The sequence below is a fragment of the Anomalospiza imberbis genome, chromosome 1, assembly GCF_031753505.1.
Source record: "Anomalospiza imberbis isolate Cuckoo-Finch-1a 21T00152 chromosome 1, ASM3175350v1, whole genome shotgun sequence".
Classification (NCBI taxonomy): domain Eukaryota; kingdom Metazoa; phylum Chordata; class Aves; order Passeriformes; family Viduidae; genus Anomalospiza; species Anomalospiza imberbis.
Window position 1 is genome coordinate 66,217,665 of NC_089681.1, and position 16,000 is coordinate 66,233,664.

The following is a 16,000-nucleotide window of genomic DNA, read 5'->3' on the forward strand; positions in this document are numbered from 1 at the left end:
TAAAATCCTTAAATGAAGTCATGACTCTCAGGTTCCCTTTTGCCCTCACTTCTTTGTTTTCTTAGGAAAAAAGCATAAGCAATATTTTTCATGTGAAATTACAGAAAGATGTGGTCCTTCATGAAGGAGTACCTTCATTTTGATTTTCTGTGGACTTCTTCATTAATAGTAGTAAAATTACTGGTTTCCTATCTTATGCCCTGCATAGAGATACAGACACCTGTCTTTCTGTTACTGTTTCTTTGTCTTCTTCCTGGGGAGGAGAATAATTCAAACTTCTGTGACAGCAAGAAATTGATGTGACAGAGAACATATCATGTAATGAAAAGAACAGGTCTTAATAAGACAGCCTATGAAATTTGCTCTTTTTTTTTTGTTATTCAAAGAAGTACCATTCATTCTGATTTTGCTCGAATTTTTTTCCTAAGGATTGTGCTAGCTGTTTAGACTGTCATACTTCCATTAGTTGGAAGATAGAAAGGTGTTTTTCAGGTTTCATCTCTCAAAATATCATGAAGCGCACTAAATGGGATTTTACAAAAACAGAAGTTACTCAAAATCACTGTACTGACAGTTCTGTTTTTCTGTTTGTATTGACAAGGCACTCACACCTTGGTTTGCAGAGCATACCTTGCCAGCAGAAGGTGACATTTTTCATTTGCAATTTTGGTTCTTCTCTGGGTGGATCAGCTTTGTGAACTGGTTTATGGGAGTCATCTAAATGGCAGTTCTGATTCAGGCCTGTGTTTGTCATGAGGAGAATACTGGGTCATTGGGAGTGACAATTTAATTTTGCTAAAAGTGCTGCAGAACTGCATTCTGAAAAAGCTTTCTTGCCTTGGGATCCCCTAGAACTTTTTCTTTTCCTCTTTCTTTTCCTCTTTCTTTTCCTTTTTTACTCCCTCATCTCTTGCCCCTCTGTTTTGTATTCTGTGTACAGTCTACTTACAGGGAAACTGTAAGAAAAAAGACTGTTAAACTGTTACTGCTTTTAACATTACTGTTGCTGTTATTTAATTAAATCATTCTTCATTCCAAAAATATGTCAATCAAATTTTTCATTACTAAAAGAAGGAAGTTTCTTTTTTTTTCCTAAAGGTGACTCTACTCAGGAGTTTTTGGGCAAAAAATATTGTATACCTTTAATCTTAGGCATAGACTTCAGCTAATTATTCTGTTTTTGGTTTTAGTGCTTCCTTTTGTTTGATAAATATTTGAGTTTCTGCTTGTTGTATTATTAATTATTTTGTTGATTATATTAATTTTGGAGCAGAACAGTAAGAAGTGTTGAATAAATTGAAGGGGAAAATTCTTTATTATGGGTATACTGCTTTCAAATTTGTGTTCCTTTAGTGCATCCATTTGTTGGTGTTAGTACTCTTCTGCTTTATTACACATAGACTGAGAAGTACAGGGGAATCATAGACCCTCTTCTATATGACAAAAACACTTTGTCTTTTTATGAGAATTTCTGTTTACAGGTGACTTTTTCTCTCCCCTTACAAAAAGTTACTTGTAGTTTGTGTAGTAGGGCTGGCCATCATGCCATGGAGATATGCAGTGATTTGCCAAGAACCTTCACACCTGAAGCTTGTGATCTGCTTAGCTGCTTGCAGAATTCCTTCTTTCAGGTTGCATGCCATAGTTCCTTCATGAATATTCTGAAGTTCCACCAAATACATAACCAACAACCATCTGATGTTTCTGTCATCATCTCAGTGTCAGTCCCAGCTGGGAGAATCAGTTGATTTGTATTGTTGTCTTGGTGTGGTGGGGATGTCTTCATAAGCTGTAAAGTAGTTCCACTTACCTAGAATACCAGTGCAGATTTCTGCAAGAAAATAGAAGTGTTCATCTGCTGTGTGAGGATGTAGTTTGTTACTTACTCTTACTATATGAAAAATGAGTCTTGCCCTTTTGAACATTTTTAGCTGTCATGCTTTAGGCTAGAAATGGCTTTAGTGCTAAAGCAGCTAAAAATGTGTGTGTGGAGCACGAGTAGTTTGCTGAACATGTAGTATGTTGCAGTTCAGTTTTTATGCAGTTTTTCTTCATGGGAGAAAATGTGTCTGTGACACAAGTCCAGTGAAAGAGTTGTGTTCATCGTTTACCAGCTGTGTGGTGTGTACCAGCATATTGAATAGCGTTTTACGCTTCAGCACGGAGTAACTTTTCGGGTGTTTCAGTGTGTGTGTTCCTGCACTATGGCCACAGACTGCCCTCAAGCAGTGATGTATGGGAAATGTGTGCATTTGGACAACAGCACAGAGCCTCAGTAAAAGTTAATACTTTTGTGTTCTCAGGGAGGGATTTCACGTAGAGTGGCTGAAGATGGATTTGGTGTCATCCAGCAACTGAAAGATTAAACAAATAAATAGCCATGTTCTGCATCTAAGAATTTTAATTTCATCATATTTTTGCATGAAAAGACTATTGTTTATATATAGGGTCTTTAATGCATCAGTTTTCATTTTTTAATTTAATTTATTGTTTGCTAACTTATTAGTGAGAGACTGACAAAATTTGTTATTCACTGACTTGTGCTTGATATTACTAATATTTGTTACACAGAGCAAGGAATTTAGGATGAGAGTGTGAGTGCTGCTATGTTCATGTTGCAAGTGATCTGGAAAAGTAGTAGTCAGACAGATGTAAGATAGAAGTTTTCAATTTATACTTTGTGTTTTTTGTTCTGTTTAAATGAGTTTTGAGCAAATCTAAGATTCCTTTTTGAGTACTTGAAGTAAAGGGAAGTGAAAGATATATTTTAAGACTCCAGAGTTCTTCTAGAAGTTAATTATATTTTGTGGTTTTCGTGGTTTTATGGTTCTTTGATAAAAGATAATTGGCTTGTAATTTACCTGCAGTGACAGGAGCCCTCTTAGAGGCTGTAACACCTTTTCATCTCTCCTCCTCTCAGCACTGCTTGGTATGGTGATGCAGGATGTGAGAGAGCTTACATAGCCTAAAGAGTTCTAGCTCTTCAGAATGCAGATCAGTGTCAAGCCTGTCTCAGTCTTTCAGAGAAATTAAAAGAAAAAACCAACCCTAAAACAAACAACAAAAACACAGCCTTCTTCTGCTGTCCTTTCCTTCACCCCCACCTTCCAAAAAAAAATGAGGTAATTTGGGAATAGGGAACATATTCTGTTTTATGGTGAATATTAATGTGATAATTTCCACTTCTTTGTTTGCATGTGTTTGTTTTAGGATCAACAGCAGAAAATGATCAGCCTCCACCTCCACAAACATCATCATCTTTCAGCACCTCCTCTTCATCATCTTCTGGGAACAGACAAAGAACTGAGATTGGATCTTTTCTTAGAAAAAAGAAAACTAGTGATATTTACTTTGTTACTCTTGTGTGGGCCATTGTCATTGTTCAGATCTGGCTGAATTTCTGGATTGTGCAGCTATTGCCAGTGCCATTTGCAGGTAATAATCCAATTACTAGAAATGTTTGGCATCAAGTTAAATAAAACAGGAGGAAAGGCTTGTAGGCTTTTAGAAGTTTTAAATTAGAACTTTTTCAAGATTTGTTATGACAAGATGAACTGTAGCTTCAAAAAGGAGGATTGACGTGCCCTGTCTATTACCATGTAGTGGACAACTCTGTTAAATTGCTTTGTCCATTGACTATTGTAGTTACCTGGAGTAAAGTAGTGCCATACCTTACATAGTAAGAATACTTCTGGTTTGGACCAGTTAATTTTTCTTCCTCCTGATGTCAATTCTTTCATATTTTTGCACCTATAAATGAAGAATATTTTAGCTGTTATTCAATAGTGAAGTAGAGCTCATGTTAACTTTTAATTTCTGTAAAAAATGGGTTGCTAGGCACTGTGGACGAGTCACAAGATAAATTTAGTTCCAATTTTAGGTCTGAGGTTAATTAGATTTGTTGCTTCATATCTATATGCATCTGTTCTCCTATATATCAGGCAAGAATTGGAGTAGTTACCATAGCTATGAAAAGATATTATTTTAAAACTGGATTCCACTTGTTCCTCTACTCTTTTGGGGGAGTGCAAAGGGAAAATGGGAATTCTAGGAGTATGTGTGAGCTACTATGAATTGGAAGGCATTTCTTCCCATTCCCCTACTCTAAACAGAGTTTCCTAGTTTGCTTGGATTTTCTCTAAACTTCAGTTAAAATGCTAGTTTTTAGCATTTTAAAATATGTTTAACACTTGAATGTACCTATTTTCTTTTTTACTAAGTGTTGTGGATTGGCCCCAGCTAGTGGTCAAATAACCTCAGAACCAGTCATTCTTCCAGTGTTTTAATGTGGGCTTATCTGAGAGCTGCATTCCCTTTAGGGAGACACGGGCTCGGGATTTTCCTTATCCCTAGGCCACAGTCCCTTCAAGAGGTGTACCTGCTCCAGCATGGTTCTTCTGTAGGCCATGGTCCCTCTGAGTGGTGTGTCTGCTCCACTGCAGAGCACTTCTGCTTCCCTGGCCTTTTCATTACCTCTCTTCATCCCTCTGTTCCTTTTTCCTCTCTAGTCACTTTTTCTGTGTTCCCTCTTCTCCCTGCCCAGGGATTTCTGCCTTTCCTTAGATACATTTCCACTGAAGCACCACACCCATGCCTGATGGGCTCAGCTTTGCCCAGTGATGGATCTGTTGTGAAGCCACCCGGAGCTGTGTCTGGGACAAGGCAACCCCTGGTCTCTTCCCATGGTGGCCACCCCAGAGGCCACCCTGCTACCATTGCCTTGAGGTCTGTGCACAGTACACAAAGCTACTGTAAACCATCTGGAAATTGTGACTTGGGGTCACACTTAGCTATTTGAAGGGCTGTGAACTCTGAGGTATGGAGAAAGGAACAGCTGCACCTTTGGCTGTGGCACTGTAGCAGCAGCAAAGGGTAATGTGATGGCAAGACATATAAATAGCTGAATGCAGGGTAAGAGCAGAGAGGGGTTTGACCTTTGTTTCATTCCAGTATAGTTACTACAGAAGGAACTTCCCAGTTTTGGTGTCTGGGTGTCATGGGAGATGGCAATCACGAGTGAAAAAGCAATTAGAAAATAAATTTTAGACTTATTAGAAGCAGAGCTTACGTGACTAGTTTACTGAAAAGTCAAGGAGTAACTTAACCACTGTTCAGAAACATTTACGTGTGAGGAAGAAGGGAAGCAGCAGTTCTGCACTTAGACAGAAGTTAATGGTTTAAGCTTGAGCCACACAAGTCCAGATTAAAGTGCACTTCTAAATGAGAGAGATGAATACTCCTCCTGACAATCATTAGGTCTAAAATAACTACCCAAGCAATAAACTCAAGCCAAAAGAGAAATTACTTTTGGGAATATTTGTGACTTGTTGCCTTAGCAGTGACACTGGGCATGATGTGCTCTTTCGTGGCATAGAACTGAATCATCAGAAAAATATTACACATAGGCAGTATAATGATGAACAGAGCTAAACTTAGAACAGTGGATTACTTTAAGTGTCAGAAGGTGAGTGATGATAATCTGCATGGCTAAAAGAGAGGTAATAGTAAAAAATAGTAGGAAAATAGGAAGGCTAATAAAGCAAGATTCCTTGTAATGGTTCAAGTTTAAAGAGACTGATAATAAATTGAGACACTTTTAAGACATTAAAGAGGATGCTTCTAGTATGTAAAAAAAACCCCAAACACCTCCCCAAAACCTTAAACAGAAAGGTGTTAATTTTACCAGAGTTCCTTATATTAGTGAAGTGGACTCATATGATGTAGCATTTAGATTATTAGAAACATCTTGGTACCATTTACATTTTTCCTTGAATATATTTATACTTCAGTTGGAATGAAATGGTCTTTTAAAACTGCTTAGTGTAGAGGGTGGGAAAATGATACCATGTTATACCATAAAATGAAAAGGTGAAAGAACTGCTATGAATTGAACAGCTAAGCAATGAAACACATTGTGGAACACGTGCAGCATTTTATTGAGTGATTTGAGCCTGGAAATCCTGGTATTGTCTCTTTAAGATCTTTCATTTGCTTCCTTGCTTCTGTTGTATCCTTTTTTTTTTTTTTTTTTTTTTAGTAGTTTTCAGGTAATTTTCTGCTTCCTGCAGATGTTTGGAACTTGTTACTGTGCAGACTTTTTCTTGTTTTGCTCACTGCTTTCTAATAACAGTCATTTAGATTTTCCTCTCTTGTCTCTTTTTAACTTAATATGATTACAGCTGTTTGACTGTAGCACCTCCTTTGCAATGAGTGTACAATCATTTATTTTAGAATATACTGTGTAAACACTGGTTCTTAAATAACAGTGCAAGATTAGAATGCCATTTGAGGATCTTGTTAACCTTGTAAAATGCAAGCCTGCCTGGCTTTGCTGAGCAGCAGTTTGTGTTGTGACCATGAGCTGCATTTCATCATACAGAACTTGAGCCTTTAAGTTCAGTGCTGGCACTTGCACTGTATTTTCTCCTTTTTTGTATCTTTGCCATTCATTTTATTGGAGAAATTATTGGATTATTCTGTTTCTTCAAGAGAATATGTCCCATATTTGCCACGTGGTGGTGCCAAAGGGTAAGTAAACTAAACCTCAGCACATTTTTGTGCTGGCTCTCCAAAATAAAAGCAATAACATAAACTATTACACGTGTTGCTTGCAGAGAATAATCTCCTGTGGCTCTTGGATAAATGCCCTGTAGGCAGTAAAAGTTAACCTTTTTGGCTATGTATGCCATTTTACACGTCTCCAAGTAGAAACACGATGTGAATTTTTGATGATGAAGTGATGTACTGCCAACTGTTGTGGAGCTCGTGTATGGCAGTAAGTAATGAACCTGGTTTGGAGAATAGTCACAGTAAGAAAAAAAAAGATTTATTAAAGTTACATATAGTGATAGAAAGTTCAGTGTCCTGTGTTGCCAAGATAAAATGCTAATCACAAATAGCTTTTTCTTAAGGTTTAAAAGAAAAATCTTATTAGTAATATTTCAAAAGAAGATTTAAATGGATGCTTCTTTACTGTGAATTTTGGCATGATGTGGTGTCAGTTATTGAAGGAAAGATACACTTTAACAACTTAGAAGGCCTAAAGCTTAAGAATTTCAGCTGAAAATTTTCTTTTATGTGTAAAGTGCTGTTAATTTCTGATTGTGGTACTTTATGTGGAGCCATTTGGCATGGTGTGTGTGTATGTGGATATGGAAGAAATCCACTGTACTGGAATAATGGAGTGGCACCTTATCCCAGGCCTTGATCAAGTCTAAGCTGCATTATTGGGTAGTGTGCAGTCACTTTTCTTGTGCTGTCATCTAAGTTCCATGTGGATAAGCACAGCTGCAAAACCAGTGAGAAGATTAGTACTAAAAACACTGGCAAATTCCAGAAGTTTTTAATGGGAAATAAGAGTATTTTCCTTTTTTTTTCATCAGTCTTCCAGAATATAATAGATAAGTAGTCTTGTGGTGCTCCTCTGAAATCTCTGATACTAAATTTCCTTCTTGTTGTTACAGTTTGGGCACTTAAAAAATTTGTGGTTCATTTTGGAGTTTTGAACTTCATGGCAAGCCACTGCAAAAGTTGGTGGCAGCTGGTTGAAAATTTTGTGAAGGAACGTCAGGAAGCTCTTGCTCCACGGCCCATCAGAGGACTTGGAAGTGTTATGCTAAAGCTTGACAGTAAGGTATTTCTAGTTACTTCCTTAAGCAACTTGAAAGTTTGTTTTATTCTCTGTTCACCATATTCTGAGATGCTTTAATTCTAAAATAAATGTCTGTCACTAATGGATATGTCTTTCATGTAAAACTGCATCTGTTTTATGGTGTATTTTAAATTGTCTCTTCTATCACTATTCACACTTAAGTGCGCATTTAAATTTGTTAAATTGTTGCATGCAGACCTTTACAGAAGTCACTTAAAATGTTGAATCACCTTTATAAGATTCCTTATCTTAGTAAGGCAAAGTTCTCTTAATCCTACCTGCTTACAAAGATTTTGAATTTAAACCTAATGAGCTTTAGTCTGAGGGATAAAATGTTGCTACTTCTTATGTGAAAATTTAATTAAAAACAGACCATTGTGTCTGGTAAGTAGGGCCCAAGTTAGTTCAGATCTATTTGTCTGTACTGTGTGGAAGCAAAATTGTTGCACTCAGTAGTATGGTGGTACAGAAGTGAGTCTTCCCTCTGTAAGTGAAGAAATATGTGGGATAAAGTATTTGGGAAATGCCATAGAATAAGTCTTCTGTGTACCCCTCCCTTCTTCCCCATGCAAAATATGCCTACATTTGCATTGCAAATTGCATAGTTGGAAAGCTCCAGAAAATTTATAGTTTCTTTCGATAAGAATTTTAAGTTTTCATGTAAACGGATAGATGGATTATTTTGTTTGTAATAGCTATGGCACTGTGTAAGAATGTGCTTTCTGTAACTGTGTTGTTGAAGTATTCTCTACTCTGGAAATAGCCTTTATCTTTGGATTTCAATAACTGAAGAGCTGAGCCCTGTAAGTACATTTGTCAGAGCATCTGTACCTTGGCAGATTGGTCTCGCAGTTTATAGCTCTGAATTCCTATAGGAGAGGGAGGAGCTTAAGCCTGGATATAGTGGGTGGATGGATGACAAAAGGGCAACAAAAGTATTAAAATATCTGTAGGAAAAAAGTGATTATTTCACAGGGTTCATTGAGGAAGAATTTGAAAAAGGAAAAGCCCTTCAAAATACAGCTATAAACACAATAAAGTGGTTTTCCAAAGGTAGTGAAAATTACTAATGTGGGGATAAAAGCTTACATTATACAAAGCTTTTCATAAAAAGATTTTGTTCTGTAAGTAAGAAGCCACTCTGGACACAATGTTTAATGTATTGTTGTTCATGAGTTGTCAAGTTTGGTATCCTTGTATTGTATAACTGTATGATACGGTATCCTTCCTAATTCCAGCAAGTCTTTTCTCCTTAAAGAAGGTAGGGCTTTAATGTGCAGCAGAACCTCTTGCTCTTCAGCTTAAATGTACTTAAGGTCAGTTTATTTACATGTTGTTTTTGTCTAAGCAGAACAGTGTTGACCAACTCATTTCCCCATCTCCCTTCACCCCTCCATTTTTTAGATGACAGCTGTATTCCTCCTGAGTGTGTGTTCTGTGTATTAAAGCAGTTTAGTTTTCCCAGACATTACAAGAAGGGCACTTGATAATCTGCATTATTCTGTTGTCCTCATTTGTGCCTATTCTAATTCTGTTTCAGTCAGCATTTATCGTGGGTGGCTGGAATTATGTGTAGTCTTCCAGTGCTTATCACACTAATACTTCCCCATATCTTTTAAGTTCTACTGGCTGTGCTTATTCTGTATATTGTAGGATGATGGATGCATAGTATCTCAGAATTTGGGAAGCAATGCCACAGGCTATTGGCAGTTACGTTTTCTGTAGGGACAGGGAAACAAGAGGAACAAAAATTACATCCTTGCAAGATTTTTTAAGTTGGATTACTGAATGTTTTGGATTCAGTAGGCACAGTTGAAGAGGAAGTAAAAAATACGCAAACACAAAACAGAAATTTGAGGAGTAAATTGTTTCAGCTTACCTTTTATTGGGTGTGTGTGAGAAACCAAGACTGAGGGATCATTTCCTTTGCAATTAGAAGTTTAATTTTTAGTATTTTGTTTTTAGCTTATTTTCATGGGAGCTGGATCTGCTTAGGGGTTTTGTTTGGTTTGGTGTTTTGTTGGTATCCTGAGTTAGTTGGAAACTGAATCTTAGCATCAGGATGTATTGAGACTCATAGCCAAGTACAGCCAGCCATTGACAAGGTCTTTTTCACACAAATACTTAGTGGTAGTACTTGGGCTGGCAAACATGGTATGCCCAATTAGGATATGGTTCCAGATTTGAGTGAAATGTAGTGAGAATGAAGAACATATCTTGGAGTGGGATGTCTTTTTCTCAAACAAATTTTAGGAGGCTAGTGTAGGTAGTCTGGAAAATAACCCATTGTGAGAAATGGGTGAGTACTGCTCATGCATGCAAATCTGACCTTTACTGATTACATCTGTTTTTTAAACAAAACCATCAAGAAGAGAACTGCTTCTCTTCTTTCACAATTCTCATTTACCCCTGGTTCTCCTTGAAGTGCAGAAAAATTTGAAATGAAGAGAAACTCTGGTCATGAGAAGGGAAAGGGCATTGCATTTTATTGGTTTTATAAGCACTAGGTCAGTCTCTGTATGGATGTGTCTCCTTTAAACATGGACTATGAAAATAGGATGTTGTTACTGTATTCTTTAGTACATGGCTGTGCATTTGCTCATGGAGAGTCAGCAGACAGCAGTTCAGATGTGAGAGACTTCCTGGAAGAGAGAGTAGGGAGACTTCTCTTGTCAGCCACTGAACCATCCTAAACTTAATAGATGGGGTATCACATGTGTTCTTATCAACAGTAGAGAATTAATAATTTTCTTAACTGATTTTTTTTTTATTTTAAAGAAGACTGTTGTCTTACAATGTGATGACTGCAGTTTGATTATAGAATTTGTGAGGGAGTTTAGCAGTATTGGCAGTGGCTCAGCTGCATGCACTGGACTTCTACTTGTTAGAATGTACTTATATTTTACATGCATGCTTTCTGATGTACTTGAGTGAATCATGTAGTTGTTATATGCTTTTTTTTTAGGTAGAGTGCACTAGAATTTTATATGTGGATTATTTAGATTGTTTGGATTTTGGATAAAGTCAACTTCTATTTCTGCTGGTAGCAAGTTCAGCACATAGTTTAACTAAGCACAGAAAACAAGCAGAATCTCTGCCAGTACTTCTATTACAGAAAATGCTTTCATAGACATGTAAGAACTTAGATGAATAGTTTTCCAATAAAATACTGGAAAAGTTGCTATAGACTTATTAATTTTGGATAACTTGAAGATTAGAATTAAGCTGTAGCATATTTTCAAATATAGGTTGATTACATTGGTAGAAGCACTTAAACATCAGTATTGGTAAACTAATAGGCAGGTAGAGCCTCTCAGGTATTGTTTTAATTTTTGATAAAAAATATTGTTATTTTGGACATATAATGTTATTTCCTAGTTACTGTATTTATCATCCAGTTCCTGGAGGCTGAAGTTATAGAAAAATACCAAAGACTTCCTTTCACATTCTGCTAAAATCTTAGGGCTCTTTTGTTGTATTTTGTATGGAATTGCAAAGTGGAGCAATACAGCCACAAGATCTATGTTTTTTTCCGAAATGAACCTCAGGTACAAATAGTAGGTTTTAAAGTACAGAAGTAAAGTTAAAAGTATGTAATTTAATCTGAAAACAACCCCTTTTTTCACAGATAAATTATTCCATATGTGAAGAGGTAAAGTAGAAACAAATTCTACAGTGTCAGTTTGAGGCTTTTGAAGCCTTGTAATTCATTTCTCTGACTGTGACTCTTTCCCTAAGTAGCAGATGCTAGTAAACGTGGGTGCTTTGTGACAGATTTTATTTTCATATTTCCTAATGTTCATGTTTCTTTGTAAATCTGGTTCTAACTTAATCAACATTATGAGGTTTTTATAAATTTGAAATATTCATACCTTTTGTTTCTATTGGGAGCTAATGTAATTTCTGGCAACTGGCTAACATGTTAGATTTACTGAGAATTCAATCGTCTTGTTTTCAGGGAGGAAAAAACTTCACTTATGTGATCTTAATCTCTAACAGAGATGAATAACAGCATTAAAGCTCTTCTCTGTTTTGATTATGCTACTAATGATTAGCAATGGTTAGAATTAGGACTATAGTCCTTCATAAACTAGGTCTTGAAATGGGTATACTTGAGCATGTGGATGAGCATTGGTAAAGAAAAATAAATTTAGTGCCAAAGGAGAAATTGACTTTCAAGAAGTGCAAGGAAAATTACATGAAATCTGTATATTTATATGATCTACATTTTACTGCTTTATGTATATCAGACTTAATTATGTATTTGATGTTGTGTCATTGAATATGAATGCTTTAATATGAATGTTGTACCAAAAAAACATAATGGAATCTGTCCAAGAGTAATTGACATAATAGGAGTGTTTTGAACTGCATAGAATGGAAATATTTGAATGCCTGAATGGCAGTATTAATGCCACAAACTAGTACCTCATGTTAAGATTTGGTGTTTTGCTGAAATGTCCTTCTCAGAGTACAAGTCCTGCTCTGAAATGTGATGGTAGCTCTCAGTATAATTAAACTGGAACTGTCCAGATTGTGCTGATAGCTCTGTTGGTACCATGAAAGCTGTTCATATTTGTTATATCCCTCTTTGTTTCAAAAGTGCATGTTAGTAGTAAAACCCAGATTCTTGCATTAGAATTTGTTATGATCTTTTCTTCCTATTGCAATTTACCTTTGTGTCCAGAACAATTTCATTTTCATTCTGTGGATGACTTTGCCTGCCTCTCATTGCTTTTTTTCCCTATTACTGCATTTTTCAATAATTTTCCACTGTGTTGTGTTTTTTTCCCTTTTCTTCCATCTCCGCCTGCCACTGACAAGCTGTGGCACTGGCTTAATAAGAAGGTAAATAAACAGAAAAATTATGATTCCAGCTAATGGATTCTGTGGTTTTGGGGAGTTTTATTTTTTATTTTTTATTTTTATTTTGCAGCATGAGCACTCCTTAACATGCCTTGCTTCATATAGATTTCTCTCTCAAATGGCTCTTTTCCAGCTCTGGGTATAAGCTATTGAAGGTCATATAATTCTATCTGATCTCTTCTACTCCACTGAATGCACATAGTTAAATGTTTAGCAGAGCAGAGGATTGCATTAGCCTTTCAAGGGCTAGAGTGATTTAGGGGCACTTCTATTTAAGAATAGTTGATCTCCACCTGGTCCTCACTTGTACAGCTAACAAATCCAGTTTTCTCCCAGTCTGGAGAGCTGTTCTCTGCTCAGGGAAAGCATCAGTTAACCGAATTACCATGGGAGTGCTGAGGGTGTGAAGCACAGTTGTAAAGCTGTAAGTGCTTGCAAATAGTTCAGGGACTGGTTTCACTGGGTGCTGTCAGTCTTTTACTTTTGAAGTGCCAAACTTGCCTGTGTACACAGGCATAGTATGTAGTGTACCAGCACTGAATGCATACAAAATGAGACTTTGCATGGCCTCAGAAATGCTGGACCTTAACAAGTCTGAAGGGAAGAAAAATGCTAGTTAAAAAAAAAAATATTGATAGTTGGTGTAGTTAAAATATTTTTTTCCTATTGTGTGGCTTTTAAAACTGTGTGATATGTTTTCATGGTTGAGTTATAATTGTCCATGAAGAGGGGCATTTTAAATGTTCTTTTGCCCTTGACTGTATTTCTCCTCTTTTAAAATTACATTTTTATTTCCCAACTATGAAATATTTATCTTATGTGAGTGACTTATGTGGTTAGTAAATATGCGCAACCATAATCTGTCATAATTTTTTTTTTAATTAGATACTGGTTTATTAGCAGAGTTCAGGTGAAGAGGTGAGTTTGGTGACCCACAAGAGAAAGTGTAGTCTTAACTGCTTTTTTTCTGTCATTTGTCATTTTTGTTGAAAATTCATATGAGTAGATATGGACTTTTTTTCCTTAGTACTGGTAGGTTGCAAAACCAATTTAACTGTAATAACTTTAAATGTTAAAATGTCTGGAATTTATTTTTAGTTTAGAAATTTGCATTATTTGGCAAAACCTCATGGATATAATTTCTTAACAGAGTATGGTTTTTTAGTTCCTTGGAGTTATCTTTGAAAACTGTTGGTTTACTTTACAGTTTCATAAGTAAGAAATCCTGAAAGTCCTATGTATTACATACAGTATTGACTTCTGTGCATGAACATACAGTAATAATATTATAATCAAGATTTTAAAAAAGTGAAAAAATGTGCAACCAGTGGGTTAATTTTGTTGTCTTGGTGATTTTTTTAAAAATTAAAAAAAAAGTGACACTCTAGCAGAGGCAGAAAAAGGAGGGGATTTGTACTACAGAACACTGGCTGCAGTTAAAAGGTGATTCCTTTTGTGCCTTTCTTCTTTTTTTCCTGTCTTTGAGGGGATGTACTTCAGAGACCACAGACATAAATTTCTGATAATCCAGCAGGAAATTTAAAATCATATGGATGTGGATAGAGTTTGAAATGATGGTTGATTATGACTGCTAGTGATAAACCTTGGCTTTTTGATTCCTGTTCATGGTGTATATATAGCCCAGAATATAGAATAGATTCAGTCAGTCTGGCATAATTTGTTCTTAAAAACATTGTCTGTGTCAGGAGTCTTTAGAAGGAATTGCTAAATTCTTCTGCTGCTTTTGGAGGGATACTGGTGTAGGTAGACTTGAGACCTCACTAAGACTGTTCTCTACATATTCTAGCTTAACTACTCAGCTGACTCATTTCACCATAACCTTGAGATGTATTCTGGTTACAGACTTCCCCTTATTCTCTGCAGATGATATTAATGAGATGCTATCTTCAAATATTAACTAAGTAAAGGGAAATGAGACGTCTAAGGAACGTCTTGGGGAAAAAATCCTCATAAATAGCAGAGCTGTTTACAGAAAAAATATAAAAGTCCATGTTGGTAATTTTATGTAGTTTTAATCAAAAATGAAGTAGATGCCTAGATGTACTTCACTGTTTGGGTAATATAGTAAATTAAACATGCTAGAAAAACTACTGCTCTGAAGGCTATGCGGTATGAAACCTGCAAATATTAATTCATAGATGATGTATCATACTGCATAACATGGAGAACCTGTCTAGATAGTAGGATTTCTGATTTTTAAGTATGGACTATAGTTCTGTTACAGCTTAGTGTAATATGGTTTGTGTCATCATCCAAAAGTTAAAAGAGGGAGTACTTGCAAATTATTGAGGAGCTTTCTAATAGAATGTAACTCAATGATAAAAAACTTTTTTACAGTGAGCTAAATTAAAATAAAAACCTCCATAACTTTTCCTTTCAAAACTGTGACAATAAAAGATAGACTGTCCACAAAAAACTATCACAAATCAGTAATATTTCAGTTTGTTTTCACAAGTTGACCTTCTGTAGCTTAGGAGCCTGGCTTTCCTTTACCTTTGCATAATCTCAAATGCTGTGGCAGCCTCAGCTTTCTGCTGGTGACTAACTTTTGGATTAGAAGCTTGGAACTGAATATAAAACTTCATGACCTCTGGCTAACGAGTGTGTTTAGTCAGTACATGTTTGTCTCTGTGTGCATGCCCATGGTTTACAGGAAGGGTGTAAAGGGACTTCTGGCAGGATTGGGTTAAGTGTGAAGTCTGGACCTGATTTGGTGATAAGTACAACCACAGAGGCATTTAAAAGTGCAGCTTCCCTGCAGTGAGCAGCTTACCTGCACCTATTCATTATTTAACATGAGTGTGAAAAGGTAAGGCATTCCTAAGGAGGTCTTGTGGGTTAATGTAGGGGATGAAGTGCGTTGTAATAGAATGAAAAAAAGAGTAAATATAGCCGTAAGTGAATGTTGTCCATCTGCTTTTACTTGTACAATACTCAGTCCAATTCAGTCTTCTGCTGTGATGTATCTGTACCACTTACATAACTTGGATCCCCTTAGGTCTGTGTGGAGAGATGTAATTGCAGTACCTGTAGGCTTGCCAAAGCCAGTTTTCATCAGGCTTCCTTGGGCTACCTGCCCGAGTAAATAGAGACAAAGTGGGCTTTCATGGCTGAGGCTGCTGCTGGTACCAGTACATCATCAGTGCTGCCATGACTTTACAAACTAGATTAAAGGTAATCCAGGGCTTACATGTGCTGCAGCTACACCTTAATGGCAGTCCAGGCATATTTGAACCATCACTATGAGTGTCTGGGAAAGATACCTTGTGCCATCTCAGAGAGAGTCCTTATCCTGGTCTTTTGGAGCTTGACCTTCCAGTAGTTGCTACATGGCAAAACATCTAAAGCATTCAGCCTCACCTTCACTGAGATTTCATCTATTGAATGTCCCTCACACAATCATTGAGCCTAGCATTTTTTGAAATTTCTTACAGTACTTCCAATAACATGGATTCAGTGAAT

The 16,000-nt window shown here is 36.5% G+C and overlaps 1 protein-coding gene across 2 annotated transcripts in view; it reads left to right on the forward strand.

Moving 5' to 3' along the window:
- The window catches only part of TMEM245 (transmembrane protein 245), a 76,597-nt gene that overhangs the window by 15,056 nt on the left and 45,541 nt on the right, over positions 1 to 16,000 (forward strand). The window contains exons 5-7 of one of the 2 annotated variants that reach the window (XM_068195576.1): positions 3,211 to 3,435; positions 7,464 to 7,633; positions 12,476 to 12,499. In XM_068195576.1, the coding sequence (XP_068051677.1) occupies positions 3,211 to 3,435; positions 7,464 to 7,633; positions 12,476 to 12,499 (419 nt within the window). The remainder of the gene's footprint in view (positions 1 to 3,210; positions 3,436 to 7,463; positions 7,634 to 12,475; positions 12,500 to 16,000) is intronic. The other variant, XM_068195568.1, reaches the window with a different exon arrangement.